The sequence below is a fragment of the Sphaeramia orbicularis genome, chromosome 13 (genome assembly GCF_902148855.1).
Source record: "Sphaeramia orbicularis chromosome 13, fSphaOr1.1, whole genome shotgun sequence".
NCBI classification, from domain to species: Eukaryota; Metazoa; Chordata; class Actinopteri; order Kurtiformes; family Apogonidae; genus Sphaeramia; species Sphaeramia orbicularis.
In genome coordinates, this window is record NC_043969.1 from 48,452,500 (window position 1) to 48,475,044 (window position 22,545).

General features: G+C 39.2%; 1 protein-coding gene across 3 annotated transcripts in view; it reads left to right on the top strand.

Moving 5' to 3' along the window:
• The window catches only part of LOC115431032 (NACHT, LRR and PYD domains-containing protein 14-like), a 69,341-nt gene that overhangs the window by 45,671 nt on the left and 1,125 nt on the right, over positions 1 to 22,545 (top strand). For all 3 annotated transcript variants that reach the window (XM_030151271.1, XM_030151269.1, XM_030151270.1), the window contains 5 exons: positions 15,530 to 15,703; positions 16,164 to 16,337; positions 17,831 to 18,004; positions 18,470 to 18,643; positions 20,100 to 20,273. In XM_030151271.1, coding sequence (XP_030007131.1) covers positions 15,530 to 15,703; positions 16,164 to 16,337; positions 17,831 to 18,004; positions 18,470 to 18,643; positions 20,100 to 20,273 — 870 coding nt within the window. The remainder of the gene's footprint in view (positions 1 to 15,529; positions 15,704 to 16,163; positions 16,338 to 17,830; positions 18,005 to 18,469; positions 18,644 to 20,099; positions 20,274 to 22,545) is intronic.

Sequence of the window (22,545 nt, forward strand, 5' to 3'; positions counted from 1 at the left end):
GTGTGTGTATATATATATATTATCTTCATTACTTTCATGCATTTAAACATTCCACAATTATTTAATACTGGAAACAATCACTTATTAATAAATGATTAATAAATAATTAATAAATGACTGGATATACTAAAATGTCAACTAAATAACCGTCCGAATTTAATACCAACCACCTTCTAATTATTTAAACAATAATAAAATGAGCCAAAAATTGTTTTGATTGTGTTCTTTTTTATTCAGTTGAGATAATCATGACAGATATTTCTTTTTTGGCAGTATATCAAATTTTATATGGAAAATAAACTGTATCTGTGTCCAAGAAATTACTTTCAACTCAGTTACCCATTACAAAAACACCTCTGAAGGAAGTGTGTTAATTCCAAATCACATGACCTGCTCCACATGATGTCATTTCCTCCTGAAGAAAAAACTGGCAAGACTCCAAGTTCTTTCTCCTCTTTCTTAGTTATTTAATATAAAGTAGTGTGGGAGTCAAGTGTGTGTTTATGGCACTTTTATGTCAACAGTGTTACGACAATATCTTTATAAATAACTTTCAATTTCACTTTGACTCAGTTGTATATATGTGTAGGAGCTATTTCTCTATTTAGTTTTGGTTCAAAGTTAATTTACCTTTTTTGTTTAGTAATTTAGTATTTTTTGCTAATTGCTTAGTTTTGGTTTGTTTGTTTTTTGTTTGTTTAATGTTTAGGATATAATTTTGGATTTTCATGGTTCTTGCTTTCATTCTTTAGTATTTAGAACCCTCTTGTTTTGTGTTTTCTTATTGGTTTAGACCGTGGGAACCTGGGTATAAATAGGCAGCACCAACTTAGACCATCATGCACCTGGGTGGGCCTATGGTTTTTTACCAGTCAGTCAGTCAGTCAGTCAGTCAGTCACAGTCGTCAAGTCAGCCAGGATGAACAGGACAGACAGCAAAAAGGCCTTGGTTGTTGTTTGCCTGCAAAAGCCTGAAAATAAACCACTTGTAATACATCTCTGGTTTGAACATTGTGTTTTTGACTGTGTAAAGCACAAACCCATGGTGCATCTAGTGGTTATTTGAGTTCTGTTAACTCTTTAAGTGCCAGACAGTTAAGGGGTTAATAAGCCTTAAAAGTGCCACAGAATTTGGCCGTTTTTCAGTATTTCGCGTCGTTTTTATAATATTTAAAGAATCGTTCAGGAAACCGCTCGGTAACATCCGACCGATTGCTGATTAGATTCAAAACGCACCGGACGCAGCCGATTCATTATTGATCGTAATTTGCATAATTTATAATAATAATAATAATAATAATAATAATAATAATAATAATCTTTATTTATATAGCACTTTTCATACATTAAAAACTGTAGCACAAAGTGCTTTACATATCAGTTTAAAAATCAGTACCACCCCCCACCCACACACCCGCACATGCACACACACACACACACACATATACATGCAAACCCACAAGCTCACACATACTTAAGAAGACTGACTGAGCACGGGTAGACCAGAACAAAAATGTACAAGTAAAAGTAAAACATCAATTTAGGAGGCGCTGTCTCAGGGAGCCATCCGCACCAGGAGGCAGCCGCCGACCCCGGCGACCAGGCACCAGCAACACAGCCCCGCATCCCAACTAGTGGGAGAGGGCCAACTGGGACCCCCACCCACCAGAAAGGAGCGGACCCCAGTGAGAGAAGGCGCCACAGCCCCCGGAGTCCACAGCCGCCCCCCGGCATGGAGGGCTCCCTCTGATGAAACACCGGAGAATAAGAAACATTAAAAAGATATAAAAATATTATTCGGTCGTGTGACCTCAAATTCCCGTCTGCTTGGTCTCAAAAGGGGGACACAGAAAGAACGTCATCGAAATGTGAGAAAGAAATGGGGGTGGATGGTTTGTTTGTACACAAATATGGCGTGTTCTCCAAAGCCGATCTGATCGGCCCGTGGCACTTTACAGGTTGTTTTCGTAAAGCCGATTTAATCGGCCCATGGCACTGAAAGTGTTAAGGTCTTAAGTGCAGTGAGTTTTCAGTTGTTTAAATCTGATGACAAATAGCCGCTACAATATGATATTTAGAAGAATCTATGTGTAAAAATGCCACGTGGTGTTATGGTTATGTTGATTTTAGAGCTGAAAACAGCACAAATGTCAACTCTACCTGTCAACGAGGGATGTAACGACATGAAAATTTCATATCACAGTTATTGTGACCAAAATTATCACGGTTGTCATTAATATCACGGTATTGTTGTAATGTGTTCAAAATGTTCAAAAATTACTTATACACACACTGAAATAATGTAACTAAGTTGTATTTTGAAAAAAAAAAAAAACAAATAAATAATGTTTACTAGGATTAATAACAGTTTTCATAAAATATGAAGCAAATCAGAGATGGTCAGTCTGGAGGCATCTGTTTATTTAACATGTTCTGACATGGATGTAAACTACCAGTTGACAGGTTGTCAGAGTTTTACAAACATGAGACACTGATTCTAGTTGGACTTTATTGGTTAAACAACAGTAGAGACATAACAGGACATGATGTGTCCACTTTAAAGTCCAAATGTCTCCTTCAGACAGAATAAAAACACATGAATAATAACCAAAGGTGATAGAAAATTAAGTGTTCAGATCTTAATAACACTAACATACTGTCCAATCCAACTGTTGTACTTGTGTTGTTTCCAGAGGTCAGTATAACAGACCCAGAGCAGAGTGTCCAGTGTCCACATGTCTGTCCATGAACAGTGACCGGTCCATGGGTCTTCGTCCACTATTCAGTCCTGAACCTGGACCTTCAGGCACAGAGTAAGAGACTGATTATTCTTTAAAATGATCTGCAGGACACATTTTAGAAGTGGTTTCATTTCACATCCAGAGTCTATTGTGACATTTAACTCCTATAAAAGCTGTTTGACAGAGGCCTCGATGCAGACAGGTCAATATATAACTGAGGGACTTTTGAAGTCCTTGGGATATACAGTCACCTCCAAAAGTATTGGAACAGCAAGTTCAATTCCTTTGTTTTTGTTGCATACTGAAGACATTTGGGTTTCAGATAAAACGATGAATATAACACAGAAGTTCAGAATTCCAGCTTTTATTTGGTGGTTATTAAATCAAAATGTGTTAAACAACCCAGGAAATATGGCCTTTTCTTTGAAACCACCCACTTTTCAAGTGAGCAAAAGTATTGGAACATGTGACTGATGGGTGTTTCTAGTTGCCCAGGTGTTGCCTTTTAGATCGTTTGCAGAGACATTAAATATTTGTTTTTGGCTTTGGGTTTGACCTGTGAAAACAGCATTTTCTGTTAAGCAAACATGAAGACCAGAGAGATGTGTATGGGAGAAAAGCAAACCATTTTGAAGATGAGAGAAGAGGGAAAATTGATCAGAGCTATTGCACAAACATTGGGCATAGCCACTACAACAATTTGGAATGTTCTGAAAAAGAAAGAAACTACTGGTGTAGTGAGCAACAAACATCGAACAGGTCGGCCCAGGGTAACAACAGCAGTTGATGACAGAAACATTGTGAGAGCTGTGAAGAAAAACCCCAAAACTACAATCACTGACATCACTGCCAACCTCCACAGGGCAGGGGTGAAAGTGTCACAATCCACTGTTCGAAGACGACTTCGAGAGAAGGAATATAGAGGCCATACCACAAGATGCAAACCACTCATCAGCAAAAAGAATCGGAAGGCCAGATTGGATTTTGCAAAGAAGTACAGAGATCAGCCACAAAAGTTTTGGAACAGCGTTTTATGGACTGATGAGACCAAGATTAACCTCTACCAAAGTGATGGAAAGGCCAAAGTATAGAGAAAGAAAGGATCTGCTTATGATCCAAAACATACAAGCTCATCTGTGAAACATGGTGGAGGCAGTGTCATGGCTTGGGCTTGCATGGCTGCTTCTGGAACGGGCTCACTAGTCTTTATTGATGATGTAACTCATGATGGTAGCAGCAGAATGAATTCTGATGTCTACAAAATCATTCTGTCTGGAAATTTACAGAAAAATGCGTCCAAACTAATCGGGAGAAGCTTCATCATGCAACAAGACAATGACCCAAAGCACACAGCCAACACCACAAAGGCCTTCATCAGGGGGAAAAAAGTGGAAGGTCTTGGACTGGCCAAGTCAACCACCGGACCTTAACCCAATAGAACATGCATTTTACCTCCTGAAGAGGAGACTGAAGGGAGAAACCCCCAGAAGCAAACAAGAACTGAAAGAGGCTGCAATAAAGGCCTGGAACAGCATTTCTAATGAAGAATGCAACAGCCTGGTGAAGTCAATGGGTCGCAGGCTCCATGCAGTTATTGCAAGTAAAGGTTTTGCCACCAAATATTAAATGTCACTTTAAGTTAATTTAATGTCTGTTCCAGTACTTTTGCTCACTTGAAAAGTGGGTGGTTTAAAAGAAAAGGCCATATTTCCTGGGTTGTTTAACACATTTTGATTTAATAACCACCAAATAAAAGCTGGAATTCTGAACTTTTGTGTCATATTCATTGTTTTATCTGAAACCCAAATGTCTTCAGTATGCAACAAAAACAAAGGAATTGAACTTGCTGTTCCAATACTTTTGGAGGTGACTGTATCTTACATACATCTTTATGAAAAGTTAAAAAAAAATAATCCGGGTCATCTCAAAAAAATTGAATATCATGAAAAAGTTCAATATTTTTTGTCACTCATTTCAGTAAGTGAAACCCATATATTATATAGACTCATTAGACAGAGTGAAATAATTCTAGCCTTATGTCTTGAAATTTTGATGATTATAGCTTACAGATAATGAAAACCCAAAATTCTGTGTCTATGAAAATTAGAATATTGCAGCATGGGCACAACCAAAGGGAATGCAGAGAATTAATCTGTTCTGATCACATCCACATTTATGGAATGACAGAAGAAAAAAATAATTTGAGACAAATGGCCCCTCATTTTATGCCCCCCCCCCACACACACACCCAGTTCCACCAGTAGCACATCACCATTAGGCCAGGATGCAACTCCTTAGAGATGCCTCTCCTTTTTCTTTCCTTCTCTCTCTCTTGTGCGCGATGGGGAGACCAAACAGGATGGGTTCTAGCGCTGCGCAACACACACACACACAAACAGCACTGTCCATGGTGTTGTGACTGGGCTCCTGAACCGGCTATATAAGCAGATTTTTTTTTTTTCTTTGTTTTTTTTTTTTTAATCATGCCATACAGACTGTTACTACTCTGGCTCAGGAGCAGCAGCAAAGAGGGGAGACCACACAAGGCACAAACAGTTTAACAAAGATTTATTAAATAAAAATATCGTGAATGTGTAAGTCAGTAGTGAAGCAGTGATGTTGGTGCATGTGGTGTGTGGCAGTGTCAATCAACTAAACTAAATGAAGACAGGCCATGGTCAGGTCAGGAGAGGAGCAGAGAGAGAGCAACCATGCTCTCGGCCATTTTATGGGCTTCAGCCAGGTGAGGCAGATGAGGGCCTGATTAGGACAACACCCCCAGCTTCCTGGACAGACGGGACAAGAGTGAAGAGCAGCAAGGGCTTCACCATAAAGGCCACCTGCTGGCCGTCACACTCTTCTTCCCCCCCCCCCTGGTCTGGTTTTGTTACCGCATTAACTTTGCGAAAATCTGTGCACATTCGAGGAGACTTGTCGGACTTCTGCACAATCAGACATGGGACGCCCAACTAGAACAAGAAAGAACAGCAAGATTATTGTCCAACATGTACTTTACTTCCTTAACAATGACCTTCTGCTTCTCCTCAGACACGGAAAAATCTGACGTATAGGTTTAGCATCCCCCACATCTATATCATGTTCTATTAAATTTGTTCTTGTAGGTGTGTCTCCAAACAAAGAAGGATAACTCCTAATCAAAGAAGCCAACTGTACAGCTTTTTCACTTGACAAATGGGAAAGTAACATATCCAATTTCTCTAAGGTTTCTGAATTTTTCAACCGACCACAAAGTACAGCCTCATCTGGCATTGCCACTTCCTCCCCCCCAGGAAGAGTTGACTGCTGCAATTCACAGGCAGTCAAAGCAGTACCACCCATTGAGGTCTCAGCAGCACACTGTAAAGACTCACGAACAAAGTAAGGTTTTAAAAGGTTAATATGACAAAGCTGGTGTCTCTTCCTTCTATCAGGAGTTGCAATTAAATAGTTAAGTTCTGAAAGCTGTTTTACCACAGTGTATGGGCCATGAAATTTTGCCTGAAATGGCGATCCCACTATTGGTAATAATGCCAAAACCTGATCCCCTTCAGTGAACTGTCTCGTTTCAGAATGTCGATCATACCAAGTTTTCATTCTGGTCTGGGCTTTTGCCAATTTTTGTTTAGCCAATTGTCCTGCTGTAAAGAGACGATGACGAAACCTATTGACATAGTCTAAGATTTTCAGGGGGTTCCTCAGTAGCCCAAGTATCCTGAAGTACTGCTAAAGGACCCCGGACTTTATGACCAAAGACTAGGTCATTTGGGCTAAAACCAGTACTCTCTTGGCAAACCTCTCTGGCTGCCAAAAGCAACCATGGTAGACCGTCTTCCCAGTCTTTATTTAACTCTGTACAGTAGGAACGTAGCAGTGACTTGAGAGTCTGATGGAATCTCTCTAGAGCTCCTTGGCTCTGTGCATGATAAGCTGAAGCCTGATTATGTTTAATGTTCAGTTGTTTTAAGACTTGAGCAAAGAGATGGGATGAAAAATTTGACCCTTGATCACTTTGAATGATCTTAGGTATACCAAATATTGATATAAACTGAGTCAATGCTTTAACAATGGACTTAACAGTTATATTGCGAAGTGCATATGCAGCTGGATAGCGAGTAACCAAGCACATGACTGTCAACAAATACTGCGAACCTGACTTGGACAAAGGCCCCACGCAGTCAATAATCAAATGTTCAAAAGGATTTTCAATAGCAGGTATTGGACAAAGCGGTGCGGATTTAATAGACTGGTTTGGTTTGCCTGTAATTTGACATGTATGGCAGGTCTTGATATAAGCTGCAACGTCACGCTTCAGGCGAGGCCAAAAGAAGTAACGAAGAATATGATTGTAGGTCTTTTTAACCCCTAAATGGCCACTTTGATCATGAGAGCAAGATAACACTTTCTCTCTAAATTTGATAGGCACCACTATTTGGAAAAATGGATTTCCCAAAAGGTCAGTACTTTGGGGAACCCACTTCCTAACCAATACCTCATCCTGTAGGAAATACCCCGATGCTGAACTTTGAACCTCTGAACCAGGTCGTACTTGGTCAAACAGCTCACTCAATGATGTATCTGCTCTTTGTTCAGTGACCAGTTCCTGCTGGGTGATAGAAAAAGACTCAGGTAAATGAAAGACAACTTTGAAATCATTTCCATTTTCTTCTGTAGAATAATCAGACTTAGCCTTTGTCATGGCCCTGGTGACAGCACAGGCTGTGAACACATCTGGGAAGTTCTGCTCACAGTCATCTGGTCCTTTTGTTTGAGCTGAAACTTTAACAGGACACCCAGTAGCCCAAACCCGATTCCCAGCCAAATCGTTACCCAATATTACGTCAGTGCCCTCTATTGGTAGAGCTGGCCTAACTGCAATGTTAACCTCTCCTTCTACAAGACCGCAGGACAGAAAAACTTTATGCAAAGGAGCACTCAATGGAACTAAACTGACACCTCTAACTATCACACAGTCACCAGTATCAGTCTCCTTTGAAAATGGCAACACTGAAGCTCAAATAAATGAATCTGTTGCTCCTGTATCTCTCAGAAATTTTACAGGCACTTTCCTACTGGTGCCACTAAGGGACACAAATCCATCAGAAACAAAGGCTTCAAAACCAGAATATTCTTTAGCCTTAACATCTGAAACTGAAGACAGTTTCTCCCTGGCTGGCGCTATAAAGGCAGCAGGTTTGCCATTTCTAGCACTAAAACGACCACCTTTGTTTCTCAATACAGGACATTCTGACTTCCAATGACCTCTTTCATGACAATAATTACACAATTGATCAGAACTTGTAGACTTAGAAAAGCAACTAGGCCTAGGAGACTCAAACCTGTGGAACCTAGCAGTGTGATTTACAGGTCCAACATTAACAAAATCAGAGGGACAACTTCTCCTATGTTTTCCTTTATGTGCCAAAACAAACTCATCTGCTATGGTAGCTGCATCAGAAACAGTATCTACCCCTCGCTCAGTGATACGAGTAGCAACTTCAGGTGGAACACAGTCTTTAAACTGTTCAAGCACTATCGGATCACAGAGGCCCTCATAAGTTGTTACATCCAAGGCAGAACACCACCTTCGGAAATGTTTACACAGATCCTTTGCAAACTCAACATGTGACTGCTTTTCAGCCTTCCTCCATGACCTGAACCGCTGTCTGTAGGCCTCTGGAACCAACTCATAAGCCTTCAACACAGCCTCTTTGACCGTTTTGTAAACCTGGCCCTCACGTTCACTTAGGGCAGAATATGCTGCTTGGGCCTTCCCTGTAAAGACTGACTGCAACATTACAACCCGTTCTGAATCAGGCCAACCTCTTGCATTAGCTACCCGCTCAAAAAGTGAAAAAAATGTATCTGGATCACCCTCTTCAAACTTAGGAACAAGATGCAAATTAGAAACTAAATCAAACTCTTTCTTCTGAGCAAAATTAACAGAAGATTTCAACTTTTCTTGTTCAAACTGAAATCTCTCCCTCTCAACCATATGCCTCAACGGTTCCGTGGCCATCTTTTCCTTTTCTAAATAAAGTAACTCCCTTTTTTGTTAAAATGTTAAAGTATCAGGATTAGTTTCACTTAAATCAGTTACAATTACGTTACTTTTCCCTGGCAAAACCCCACTATGTACCAAAACAGACCTCAAACACAATTTAATTTCATCTTTCAACTTTCTGTCTCCAATATCAACACCATAATGTTCAACTAACTGTAAAAGTTGGTCCTTAGTGCAACTATTTAACAGCTCTTCTGATGGCGACTGAGTAAAATTTTCCACTGAAGCCATACTGATTTACAAAAAAAAAACAGCACTATGAACTGGGGCTCCCCCGCTACCTACTTAAACCAAATCTAACTTAACTCACCCCTAGTCTTCGTGCAGCATACTAACAGTGGGTTTTTATGCACTGGAAACCGTTGGGCCGAAGAAGGCAACTGCTATGCAGTGACCACTCATTCCCAAGGACGTGCTCCCGAGACAACTGCTCAACATGCTTTCACTGCCAAATAAAGACAAAACACACAAAAAAACAAAAAAAAAGAAAGACCGAATCCCATAAGGGGAAACGCTCCTGCAGCCTACAAGAGAAAGCCCCAGTCCCGACCAGTGCTTAAATTTGAATCAAAAACAAAAATTACAGGCTTCAAAAATGTAAAACCTGAGGTCTGTCACAAAGTCTGCTCCACACCATGCTTACCTTAACCTGCTAAAAAAAAAACACTACCAAACCCTACAACCATTCACACCTGAAATAAATTGACCCAAAACTTATTGTGAACCTGTGTGATCTCCCCCTCAAAACTATGGTTAAATATGATATTATTACCAAGAAAATATAACAAATTTATATATTGTACAGAAGTATTAAACTTACCCCAAAACCAGGTTTTTGTCATGGGACGAGCCCCCACTTGTTACTACTCTGGCTCAGGAGCAGCAACAAAGAGGGGAGACCACACAAGGCACAAACAGTTTAACAAAGATTTATTAAATAAAAATAACGTGAATGTGTAAGTCAGTAGTGAAGCAGTGATGTTGGTGCATGTGGTGTGTGGCAGTGTGGATCAATCAACTAAACTAAATGAAGACAGGCCATGGTCAGGAGAGGAGCAGAGAGAGAGCAACCATGCTCTCGGCCATTTTATGGGCTTCAGCCAGGTGAGGCAGATGAGGGCCTGATTAGGACAACACCCCCAGCTTCCTGGACAGACAGGACAAGAGTGAAGAGCAGCAAGGGCTTCACCATAAAGGCCACCTGCTGGCCGTCACAGGACTTAAAAGTTTTCATTCACCATACAGAGAGAAGGTATTTATTTCACTAATAACACACTTCACCACTGATAAACAACAACAGTGAAATACCTATTCACCCCTCTGAGTGGAAAAAGAGCAACTTTATATTTATGAGTGCTGGGATATCCCAGAGCACTTTTTACAGCGTACTGTCTCCATGACAACAACCAGTAGCACACACAAAATCCTCATTTAATTTGGGCGGTCTCCAAGACTTTGCACCTGTTGTCATTTGTGCAGGCAATCTTAGTTGATCACCCTTTACATGCAAATCAATAGCACACACAATTTTTAGCAGGAGAAAGCACATTTGCGCCTGTTATTTGCGATCTTAGTAAATCCGACCTTAAGTGTTTTCTTCATTTTAATGACCATTAAACACGTTTGTGTGAGAATCAGCTCCAAAACAGACCAGTAAGACCAGAGCAGTTTTAGAAGGAAGTCCTCTGTGTGGTGTGGACACACTTAGAAATGCTGGGTTGTTTTCAGAACCCGACCGCTGGGTTAAGGCTGTTGGGTCACAGGTCAGGTGGGTTTGACTGAACATGGGGTTAAAAAGAATCAACCAGTGCATTGGGTTGGACATGTGACCTGAAATGGAGGCTCATCATTCCTTCCAGCTGCCATTTTCATACAGACTATAAGTCGAGGCGGCTCAGTGGTTTACACTGGCACCGCTCAGCAACAAGGTCCTGGGTCTGATCCCCATCCAGACCAGGTCCTTGACCCAGCACAGAGTTACGGAAATGAGCCGACAGAGTTCAGAGTGTAGATCTGATCCTTTGAACAGCTGATCTGAAAGAACATTTAAGAAGTTTCTTCTAAACAATGTGTTTGATGTCCACAGAGAGACGGAGAGGACTCATGTTCCTGTGGTGGACCCACCGTCCTGTTCTTTGTGTCAGAAGGTCCAGAGTGATCCAGTCCAGACCAGCTGTGGACACTGGTTCTGCAGACAGTGCATCACTTCATACTGGGACCAGTCTGGTTCATCAGGAGACTCCTCCTGTCCCCAGTGTGAAGAAACATCCAGAACAAGAGCTGACCTGCAGATCCACAGCACCGTACAAAGTAAGACTGGATATCTGTCTGAACATGTCTGCAGGTCACTAAACACAACATGTGTTCAACTGTCACTTATTGAGCATCATAACAAATAACATTTGAACTGCATTAGACTGAACTACATTTTCTATCATATGTTGGAAATTATCAACAAAAACATCAATTTTATTTCATGTTGATTAAATAATGTTTTACAGTGGATGATGATTTAAGAAAGTAACTCACTGATTCTCTATAAATTCAATCACATTATGAAGTGTTTGGTCAGTGACAATCATCGTGTCCATGTTGTAAGAACTGCTTTGAAATTATTCCTGTTTTTATAAATCAGATCCATGTCTGATCAGTGTTTCCGGAGTAACAGGTCTAGGGTTTGTCATTTGGAAACTGTTGTCAATATGAAATAGTATTAGCATTCACTGACAGATGATAACAGCTATGTTTACCCAACTGTGTTTATTAAAGTGTTTTTTGTCTGGTTGTAGTTGAACATAAACTCAGTCTGAGGAGCAGATGTGAATGTGTGACTGAAGGAACTGATGAAACAGGAAGTAGAACCCGTCTAAACCAGATCTACACTGAGCTGTACATCACAGAGGGACAGAGTGAAGACGTTAATACCCAACATGAGGTGAGGACGCTGGAGACAGTTTCCAAGAAGATCATCCAAGAAAGTCCAATCAGGTGTCAGGACATCTTCAAAGCCTTACCCGAGCAGCAGAAACCCATCAGAGTGGTTCTGACCAACGGCGTGGCTGGAGTTGGAAAAACCTTCTCGGTGCTGAAGTTCACTCTGGACTGGGCAGAGGGTTTAGAAAACCAGGACGTCAGTCTGGTGGTTCTGCTTTCCTTCAGAGAGCTGAACCTGGTCAGAGATGAGCAGTACAGTGCTGCTGACAGCTGCTCCATGTTTTCCATCCAACATTACAGAAGGTCACAGCAGAGCAGATCACTGTCTGCAAACTTCTGTTCATCTTGGACGGCCTGGATGAAAGTAGACTTTCACTGGATTTCCACAACTGTGAGGTTGTTTCAGACGTCACTCAGAAGTCATCAGTCAACGTACTGTTGACCAACCTCATCAAGAGGAACCTGCTTCCATCAGCTCTCATCTGGATAACATCCAGACCTGCAGCAGCCAATCAGATCCCTCCTTCATGTGTGGACAGGGTAACAGAGGTCCGAGGCTTCACCACTGATGACCAGAAGGAGGAGTACTTCAAGAAGAGATCCACTGATGAAGATCTGTCCAACAAAATGATCTCACACATCAAGACATCCAGGAGCCTCCACATCATGTGTCAAATCCCAGTCTTCTGCTGGATCAGTTCTACAGTTCTGGAGCACATGTTGACTTCAGAGCAGAGAGAAGAGCTGCCCAAGACCCTGACAGACCTGTACTCACACTTCATCATGGTCCAGACAAAGAGGAAGAAGAACAAGTACAAAGAAGGACACGAAACAAGTCTAGAAGAGATGACAAAGGCAGACATGGAAGTCCTCCTGAAGTTGGGGAGGCTGGCGTTTGAACAACTGGAGAAAAGAAACATGATGTTCTACCAAGAAGACCTGGATCAGTGTGGTCTGGGCGTCACAGAGGCCTTGGTGTACTCAGGAGTTTGTACAGAGATCTTCAAAGAAGAAACTGTGATCTTCCAGAAAACAGTCTACTGCTTTGTTCATCTGAGTGTTCAGGAGTTTCTGGCTGCAGTCTACATCTACCACTGTTACACCAGCAAAAAGACAGAGGTTCTGAAGAGGTTTTTGGGTGTGTCACTTCACATGAAAATGTTCAGGTATTTCACAGTCAGTGACAGCCTGGATGTTTTCCTCAGAAAAACCATGAAGAAATCCCTTCAGAGTGAGAACGGACACCTGGATCTGTTTGTTCGCTTCCTTCATGGCCTCTGTCTGGAGTCCAACCACAGACTTTTAGGAGGTCTGCTGGGTCCAAAAGAGAACAGACCAGAGAGCATCCATGAAGTCATCAAGAACCTGAAGGAGATGAACACTGAGGATATCTGTCCTGACAGAATCATCAACATCTTCCACTGTCTGATGGAGATGAAGGACCAAACAGTCCATCAGGAGATCCAAGAGTTTCTGAAGTCAGAGAACAGATCACAGAAGAAACTGTCTGAGATCCAGTGTTCAGCTCTGGCCTACATGTTGCAGATGTCAGAGGAGGTTCTGGATGAGCTGGACCTGAAGAAGTACAACACATCAGATGAAGGAAGACGGAGACTGATCCCAGCTGTGAGGAACTGCAGAGAGGCTGAGTAAGTACTGATGATAATATGAACAGTATTAATCATAGACTGAATATGAAGATGGATCACATGACCCTCTGTCTTCTGTTTATGTAAAAGTGAAATATGGGAACTGCCATGATGGTTGTAGGATCAGAGTCAACAGAGTAGAGACACTGGGATGTGAGGTCCACCCACCAGATGACTGATTGGTTTGTGTTTGTGTTTCTGAGGGATTCTTGACAGTGATTGGTCACTGAAGCAGTCGATCACTCATTTTAAGATCATCATTATTTAACTTATTCAAATCAAAGTAATTAGTAAAAAGACTTCTTTAATAAATATCAGCCTAATGAACATTTATTGGATGTATACTTTGACTTTGTAGTTTGTCTGAAGTCCCATAGAACAAGGAGAACAGTATGAACTATACTACATCCAGCCACTAGGGGGAGATCTAGAGTGTTTGGTTTTATTGTTTGGAAGCTGTCATTACGTCTGTCTTTTATCCACGTCTATTTTATTAATCTGGTTTTCTTGTCTTTTTTAAACCTTAGAATTGTTCACAAAACTGGTGTCACACAACACCATATCCTGACCTTGGTAAGACTCAGATGTTCAATAAATGTGTTAATAATTAATTTCATGTAAATTCTGTATTCATAGACTTTCTAACTGTGGACTCTCAGAGACTCACTGTGAAGTTGTGGCCTCAGCTCTGAAGTCTAATCCTTCACATCTGAGATTGTTGGATCTGAGTGACAACAACCTACAGGATTCAGGAGTGAAACTGGCGTCTGGACTGGAGAGTCCAAACTGCAGACTGGAAACTCTGAGGTTAGTTCACTGACTGTCTACTGTTCATTGCAAACAGATTCATCTGTTTTTCCTCTTGAGGGTCATGGGGGTGCCAGAGGTTATCCTGCTTACCTATAGATGAAGGTGGGGTCCACCCTGTTCACTGCAGTACTGTCACACACAAACAACCATTCATTCTCACATTCACATCTATGAGTGATTTAGATTTCCCATTGAAACTATTAAGAAGGAGGATGTTAGGAAACTGGAGAACCCAGAGAGACGTCATACAGACAGGGGGAGAACATGCACAGCTCACACACAAAGGTACACACAGTTGGTGCTGGAATCAACCTTCTTGCTGAGAGGCCATAGTGCTAATTACTGTACCACCATGTGGCCCAATGAAACAACAGCTGTTCCTGATCTGAACTCATACAATGAAAATTTCAACTTAAAGCCTACATTAAAAGAGATGTTTTTAAAAAAATACCTTAAATATTTAATATATAAGATTCACACGTTTGCATGATCAGATGTCTGAGCATTAAACAACAAAACCTTTGTCAAACAAACCCATCAACATCCTTTATTTTCCATCATATGATGAGTTGAAGATGTTCTTTTTAATACAGTAAAGTAAAAGCACCACGATGAAATACCAAATACTGATAAAAATAAAAACGCAAAGTAAAAAAAAATAATATAACACTAAGAAAAGCTGTCATCAAATGTCTGTTCTTGAGTTTATAATTTTCAATTTGAAACCTTTTCAGTTCTGATCAGAGGATTGAACATTAAACAAGAACATCATCTTCTAATATTTAATACATGTACATATTACATACAGTTAAACCCACAGATCAACAGATGAGTTGATTTTAAATATTTGTCATAAACTGAAACATGAATTGTTTCATTTATGGACTGAGTTATAAATCAAAGAACACTGACAGCGACAATTTTCCTGCACATTAAGTAGTATGAGTTCTTACCATTTAATTACATTTTACTTGTAAGGGGAGCGACTTTAGGAATCTAGAATTTTTACTTTACATATTGTATGGATCGTAGAATAAATAGTGCTGTCAAAGGATTAAAAATTTTAATCAGATTAATCACAGGGTTGCTGTGGATGAGTTTCGATTAATCATGATTAAATATCATTAATTTTTTATCTATATTAATTGTGTTTCATCTTGCTTGAGCAAATAGATTAATGATGGATAGGTTAATGATGTTAAAATTTATAATCAGATTAATCATGATGATGGATTAATCTGCATTAACGTGTTAATTCTGACAGCCCTAAAAATAAATAAATAAAATGGTTGCCATTAATGGATTTTAATTTTCATGATTTATTCTTTATTCAGGTTGTATAACTGCAGTTTGTCAGAGATCAGCTGTTCTTCTCTGGCCTCAGCTCTGAAGTCCAATCCATTCCATCTGATAGAACTGAATCTGGGTGGAAACAACCTCCAGGATTCATCTGTGATGGAACTGTGTGATTTCCTGCAGAGTTCACATTGTAAACTACAGCAACTGGGGTCAGTTCACTGTTACTGTTATAGAGTTTATATGTTTCATTATCTGTACACATACTTAAAGGTTTCGTCTTTTATTCTACAGTGTAACATTGAACAAGGAAAAAATAGAGGAAACACAGTATATGTTCTACAGTGATTTAAGTAATTTATATTTTTTCATTGTACTTTGAGGGACAGTCGTCTGATCACAAACAGCATCTGTTCTAGTTAAAGCAGGAGGAGTCACTGAGTGAAGTTTAAAGGGTTTAGTTGGTTTGAAGGTTATTTTACATCAAATGTGAACTGATGTGTTCAGGTGTGTGTTTGTAGAAGACACTGACTGTAGACATGGAACTGAAACAAATGTGGAAGTGATTGGACAAAAGTGTAAAGTTAATCAGTTAAGTCACAAATTAAAACCTGAACACATCTGACTGGATCATTAATACATTTTAATTTACATGATTTATTCTTTATTCAGGGTGAGGGAATGCAGTTTGTCAGAGATCAGCTGTTCTTCTCTGGCCTCAGCTCTGAAGTCCAATCCATTCCATCTGATAGAACTGAATCTGAGTGAAAACAACCTCCAGGATTCATCAGTGAAGGAGCTGTGTGGTTTCCTGCAGAGTCCACATTGTCAACTACAGCAACTGGGGTCAGTTCACTGTTACTGTTATAGAGTTTATATGTTTTACTAACAACAGAGCCTCGTCAGAGATGAGAACAAATATATGAAGGATCTTGTTACAATTAAAAAAAAAAAACTTTTCATAAGACAAATGAAATCCAAAATACCTGTATTGTATTTTCTTAAAAAAATTAAATAAAATAAAAAAGAATATATGTATATATATATATATATATATATATATATATATATATATATATATAATTTATTTATTTATTTTTTATATGATGAAATGAGCAGAAACATAAACGATAATGTGTGTGTTTCTGGATGCACTGACAGACACTGAAAATGGAATTATCTGAAATATAATGATGTACATTTCATCAGAATACACTCCATCAGTACAATAGAGTCATGACAGATTCATCAGTATCTAAACACAAAGAATTTACAGAAACTAAAGAACACCAAGAACAGGAAGACACTGTTATTAAAATGTTCACCAACTTTATTCAGACAACAGTTAAACATGGAGGAAGAGTTTACTTTGTGTTCACAACAAATAAAGAATAAACACATGATAAAATACTGCATCTGTTAAAATAGACAAGATTATCATCAAGTTGAAATTGTAGAATATGAACTGAATCTAAAGCTGTTAAACTGCTTTTTTTTAACATGTGATTGACAAAAGAGAAAATAAGACAGAAAATATAAAGAGTGTAAAACAGCATGGGCCAAAATGACAGAGGTGAAAGTTACAAACTATGTCCAAACTCCAAGTAAGTCTGGAGTGTTCACCTTTATGTGTGTAGAACGTCTGAAGGTTCTATGATGAAAATCACACAAGTCAAGTCATTGTTCAGGTCAAGAAAGTGACAAGTCCAGTCATATGAGTCTGATGATCTGTCCGACATGAAAAGTTGAGCCATTAATTCCAAACCTCCCAAATGAACAACAAAAGAGATGAGAGTTCTGAACTGAAACTACAGATGTATAGGTCTAAAGACTCCAAAGAAAACAAGTCCTAGTTTCAGTGTTTGTTCACTCAGACAAATATGACATCAGAGATAAAGTGAATATTCAGCTCAAACATTTCCATCAGTGACAGTGGTGGAATAATGATCTGCATTTACTGCAGGACAGTACTGCAGCTCCAGTGTCAAAGCTTTAGTCTTTTGGTGATGGAATAGAGAACATCATCCACTTGTGTTTTCATTTCTATTCCATCAAACCATGAAAACATATTCCAACTATTCCAACAGTTTTACACTCACTAAATACTGAGATTAATGTTAATAATAAGGAAACATTTCCTCGATTTTATGCAGATTTATACACATGTATAAATAATGTAAATATTGCACTCTTTACTGTTTACATTTGTGTGACAGTTTGGACATTTGAGTTTACACATATAAATCTGAAAAAAACAGTGTAAAACATGTGATTAAACCCTAAACATATAGAACTGGATCCTTAGTGGATTTAATCTACATTATTTACTCTTTCTTCAGGATGAGGAGATGCCGTTTGTCAGAGATCAGCTGTTCTTCTCTGGCCTCAGCGCTGAAGTCCAATCCTTCACATCTGATAAAACTGAATCTCGATGGAAACAAGCTGAAGCATTCATCAGTGAAGGAGCTGTGTGGTTTCCTGCAGAGTCCACATTGTAAACTACAGGAACTGTGGTCAGTTCACTGTTACTGTTATAGAGTTTATATGTTTTATTATCTGTACACATACTTAAAGGTTTCGTCTTTTATTCTACAATGTAACAATGAACAAGGAAAAAATAGAGGAAACACACAGTATATGTGTTCTACAGCGATTTAAGTAATTTGTATTTTTTCATTGTACTTTGAGGGACACTCGTCTGATCACAAACAGCATCTGTTCTAGTTAAAGCAGGAGGAGTCACTGGGTGAAGTTTAAAGGGTTTAGTTGGTTGAAGGTTATTTTACATCAAATGTGAACTGATGTGTTCAGGTGTGTGTTTGTAGAAGACACTGACTGTAGACATGGAACTGAAACAAATGTGGAAGTGATTGGACAAAAGTTTAAAGTTCAGTCGAGTTAAGTCACAAATTAAAACCTGAACACATCTGACTGGATCATTAATACATTTTAATTTACATGATTTATTCTTTATTCAGGGTGAGGCAATGCAGTTTGTCAGAGATCAGCTGTTCTTCTCTGACCTCAGCTCTGAAGTCCAATCCATTCCATTTGATAAAACTGAGTCTGAGTGAAAACAACCTCCAGGATTCATCAGTGAAGGAGCTGTGTGATTTCCTGCAGAGTCCACATTGTAAACTACAGTATCTGGGGTCAGTTCACTGTTACTGTTATAGAGTTTATATGTTTTACTGACAGCAGAGTCTCATCAGAGATGAGAACAAATATATGAAGGATCTTGTTACAATAAAAAAAAAAAAAAAAAAAAAAAAAAAAACTTTTCATAAGACATAACAAAATGAAATCCAAAATACCTGTATTGTATTTTATTTAAAAAATTTAATAAATAAAAAAGAATATATCTAAATTTCTATGTTGAAATGAGCAGAAACATAAACAATAATGTGTGTGTTTATGGATGCACTGACAGACACTGAAAATGGAATTATCTGAAATATAATGATGTACATTTCATCAGAATACACTCCATCAGTACAATAGAGTCATGACAGATTCATCAGTATCTAAACACAAAGAATTTACAGAAACTGAAGAACACCAAGAACAGGAAGACACTGTTATTAAAATGTTCACCAACTTTATTCAGACAACAGTTAAACATGGAGGAAGAGTTTACTTTGTGTTCACAACAAATAAAGAATAAACACATGATAAAATACTGCATCTGTTAAAATAGACAAGATTATCATCAAGTTGAAATTGTAGAATATGAACTGAATCTAAAGCTGTTAAACTGCTTTTTTTAGACATGTGATTGACAAAAGAGAAAATAAGACAGAAAATATAAAGAGTGTAAAACAGCATGGGCCAAAATGACAGAGGTGAAAGTTACAAACTATGTCCAAACTCCAAGTAAGTCTGGAGTGTTCACCTTTATGTGTGTAGAACATCTGAAGGTTCTATGATGAAAATCACACAAGTCAAGTCATTGTTCAGGTCAAGAAAGTGACGAGTCCAGTCATATGAGTCTGATGATCTGTCCTACAGGAAAAGTTGAGCCATTAATTCCAAACCTCCCAAATGAACAACAAAAGAGATGAGAGTTCTGAACTGAAACTACAGATGTATAGGTCTAAAGACTCCAAAGAAAACAAGTCCTAGTTTCAGTGTTTGTTCACTCAAACAAATATGACATCAGAGATAAAGTGAATATTCAGCTCAAACATTTCCATCAGTGACAGTGGTGGAATAATGATCTGCATTTACTGCAGGACAGTACTGCAGCTCCAGTGTCAAAGCTTTAGTCTTTTGGTGATGGAATAGAGAACATCATCCACTTGTGTTTTCATTTCTATTCCATCAAACCATGAAAACATATTCCAACTATTCCAACAGTTTTACACTCACTAAATACTGAGATTAATGTTATTAATAAGGAAACATTTCCTCGATTTTATGCAGATTTATACACATGTATAAATAATGTAAATATTGCACTCTTTACTGTTTACATTTGTGTGACAGTTTGGACATTTGAGTTTACACATATAAATCTGAAAAAAACAGTGTAAAACATGTGATTAAACCCTAAACATGTATAACTGGATCCTTAATGGATTTAATCTACATCATTTACTCTATCTTCAGGATGAGGAGGTGCAGTTTGTCACAGATCAGCTGTTCTTCTCTGGCCTCAGCGCTGAAGTCCAATCCTTCACATCTGATAAAACTGAATCTGGGTGAAAACGAGCTGAAGGATTCAGGAGTGAAGGAGCTGTGTGATGTTCTGCAGAGTCCACATTGTAAACTGAAGAGTCTGGGGTCAGTTCAGTTTTAGTTTTATAGAGTTCTGTTTTAGGAGCAGCTGAACCTCATTTATGAACAAACATAACTGACATCCATAATGTTGTTTTACAGTTGCAAGAAAAGTTCTGTGAACCCTTTGAAATGTTCTAGTCTTCTGCATGAACTGGTCATAAAATATGATCTAATCTACATGTAAGTCACAAATACAGACAAATACAATGTGTTTAACTGAATACCACAGAAACACTAATAATGTTTCATGTCTTTATTGAGCACAACTATAAAACACTCACAGTGAATGTAATGATTGAACCTCCTTTTGCAGCAATAACCTTAAACAAGTGTTTTTGGGGGCTGCTGATCTGACCTGCACAATGTCCAGGGACATTTCTGATCCTTCTTTCTGACAGAACTGCATCAGCTCAGCTGTATTCTTAGGATGTCTGGTGTGAATGGCTCTGGTGAGTTCAGTCCACAGCGTCTCTATTGGATTCAGGTCTGGGCTCTGACTGGCTCTTTCCAAAAGGGGATTTTCTGTTTCTGAAGCCACTCTAGTCACTTTACTTCTATGTTTATATGTTGAGAAACTCAGGATTCCATTTTGTCCTCCATGATTGGAGCTGCCATGGCTTAGATTGGCTGGAGAATCGGTTTGTGACTGAAGGGTCGCAGGTTCGATTCCCTGGACTGGCAGAGAGATTTTGGCTGTTGTGCCCTTGAGCAAGGCACTTAACCCCCCATTTGCTCCATGGGTGCCTGATATGGTGAGCCCACTGCTCCTAGTATGCAGTGTGTGTGATGCATGATCTAGTGATGAGTTAAAGGCAGAAGACAAATACTGGTGTGTGGTGCATGTTTACATGTGTGACAAACTACTACTGACAAAATAAAGATTCTATTCTATTCTATTCTGTTCTATTCTATGATGTCATGCGGTCCAGGCCCTGATGCAGAACAGCCCCAGATCATGATGCTCCTCCACCATATTTCACCGTGTGCTGCTGCCACGGAATTATGTGTTGATCACCAAATCCACCTCAGACTCAACACGTGCTTTAGGCGAGGGAGGGTTTGATCCATCAGACGGAGCAAAATCAGAAGAGAATCCTATGTGGAGATGTTCGGCCACAGCTATGCTGAGTGATAACAGTGTCCTTTGCAACTGACAAATGTTAGTTTTACATTTTTCTGGTGAGATCTGAAAAATCTTCGTAACAACGAGCAAGCAAGTGATTATGTCCATGCACTGAGTAAATATTATAAAAATAAAATGTATATTTCTCTCTAGGAATGTAACCAAAATGCATTTTTATGCAGAAACTAACTCAAGATATTGATCTTTTTTCACTAAATATGAGAGAAATGTCCGCCATGTTTTTTGTTCTCACATCCTAAATCTTGAAAGTTAGGTCACTCAGACACAGGCCAATGGAAAAGAATAGGAAAAAAAAAACTGGAACATTTTATAATTTTCAGGCCCTAATTGTGAGACTGTTACATTTTGTACTGTGGACAAACGTAGCTGTTTCCCATTTTGATATGAGACTGGGTTGGTGTGGATGATGTTCTAGGTTTCTGTCAAACCTAGTGCTGTGTGTTCTTCCCAAACAGTTCCAGTTCCATCAGTCTAAACATGGTTCCATTCATGTTGTAAAGTGTTCCAGTGCTCTTTGCTCACTTTTACACATGCACTGATGTTTGTTGTTAAACAGCATCATCTTCTGTGGTGTCATGCACTGGACATGTGTCTGTTCTATCTGCTGTGGAATAGACTCATGAACACAGATGTTAACGTCTTCCAATGAGTCCTTCAAGCCTTCAGCTGTTCCTCTATGGTTCTTTTTCTTCTGTTTCCACTCATCGTTGTGTCCTTGCAGTCAGCTCGGCTGGGCGTTCACTTTTAGGCAGAGTAGTCACAGAATTAAATCCTCTCCATTTGTGGACAGTTTGTCTAACTTCGACTGGTGAATCCTTCAAGTCTTTGAGGTTTTTCTCAATCAAGAAATGATTGAACAGCAGCATCTGGAAACATCTGCACTGCTTCTCCCAGGTTTCTGGTTTGTCCTTTTGGATCTTGTATTTGTGCATAAAAGGCAGGAAGTGGAAGAGGAAACCAGGCAGAAGAGGGAGCCCCCTTCACTCACATGCAAATCAGACACTCTGGAGTGAAGGTCTTCTGAGATCTTTGTTGTGAAATATGGTTGACATGAGCAGATGCTTCTTGTGAACATCCAACTCCAGAGGTCTGAGTGTTTTTATGAGTCACAGTGGCTCCATGCACGGCTCA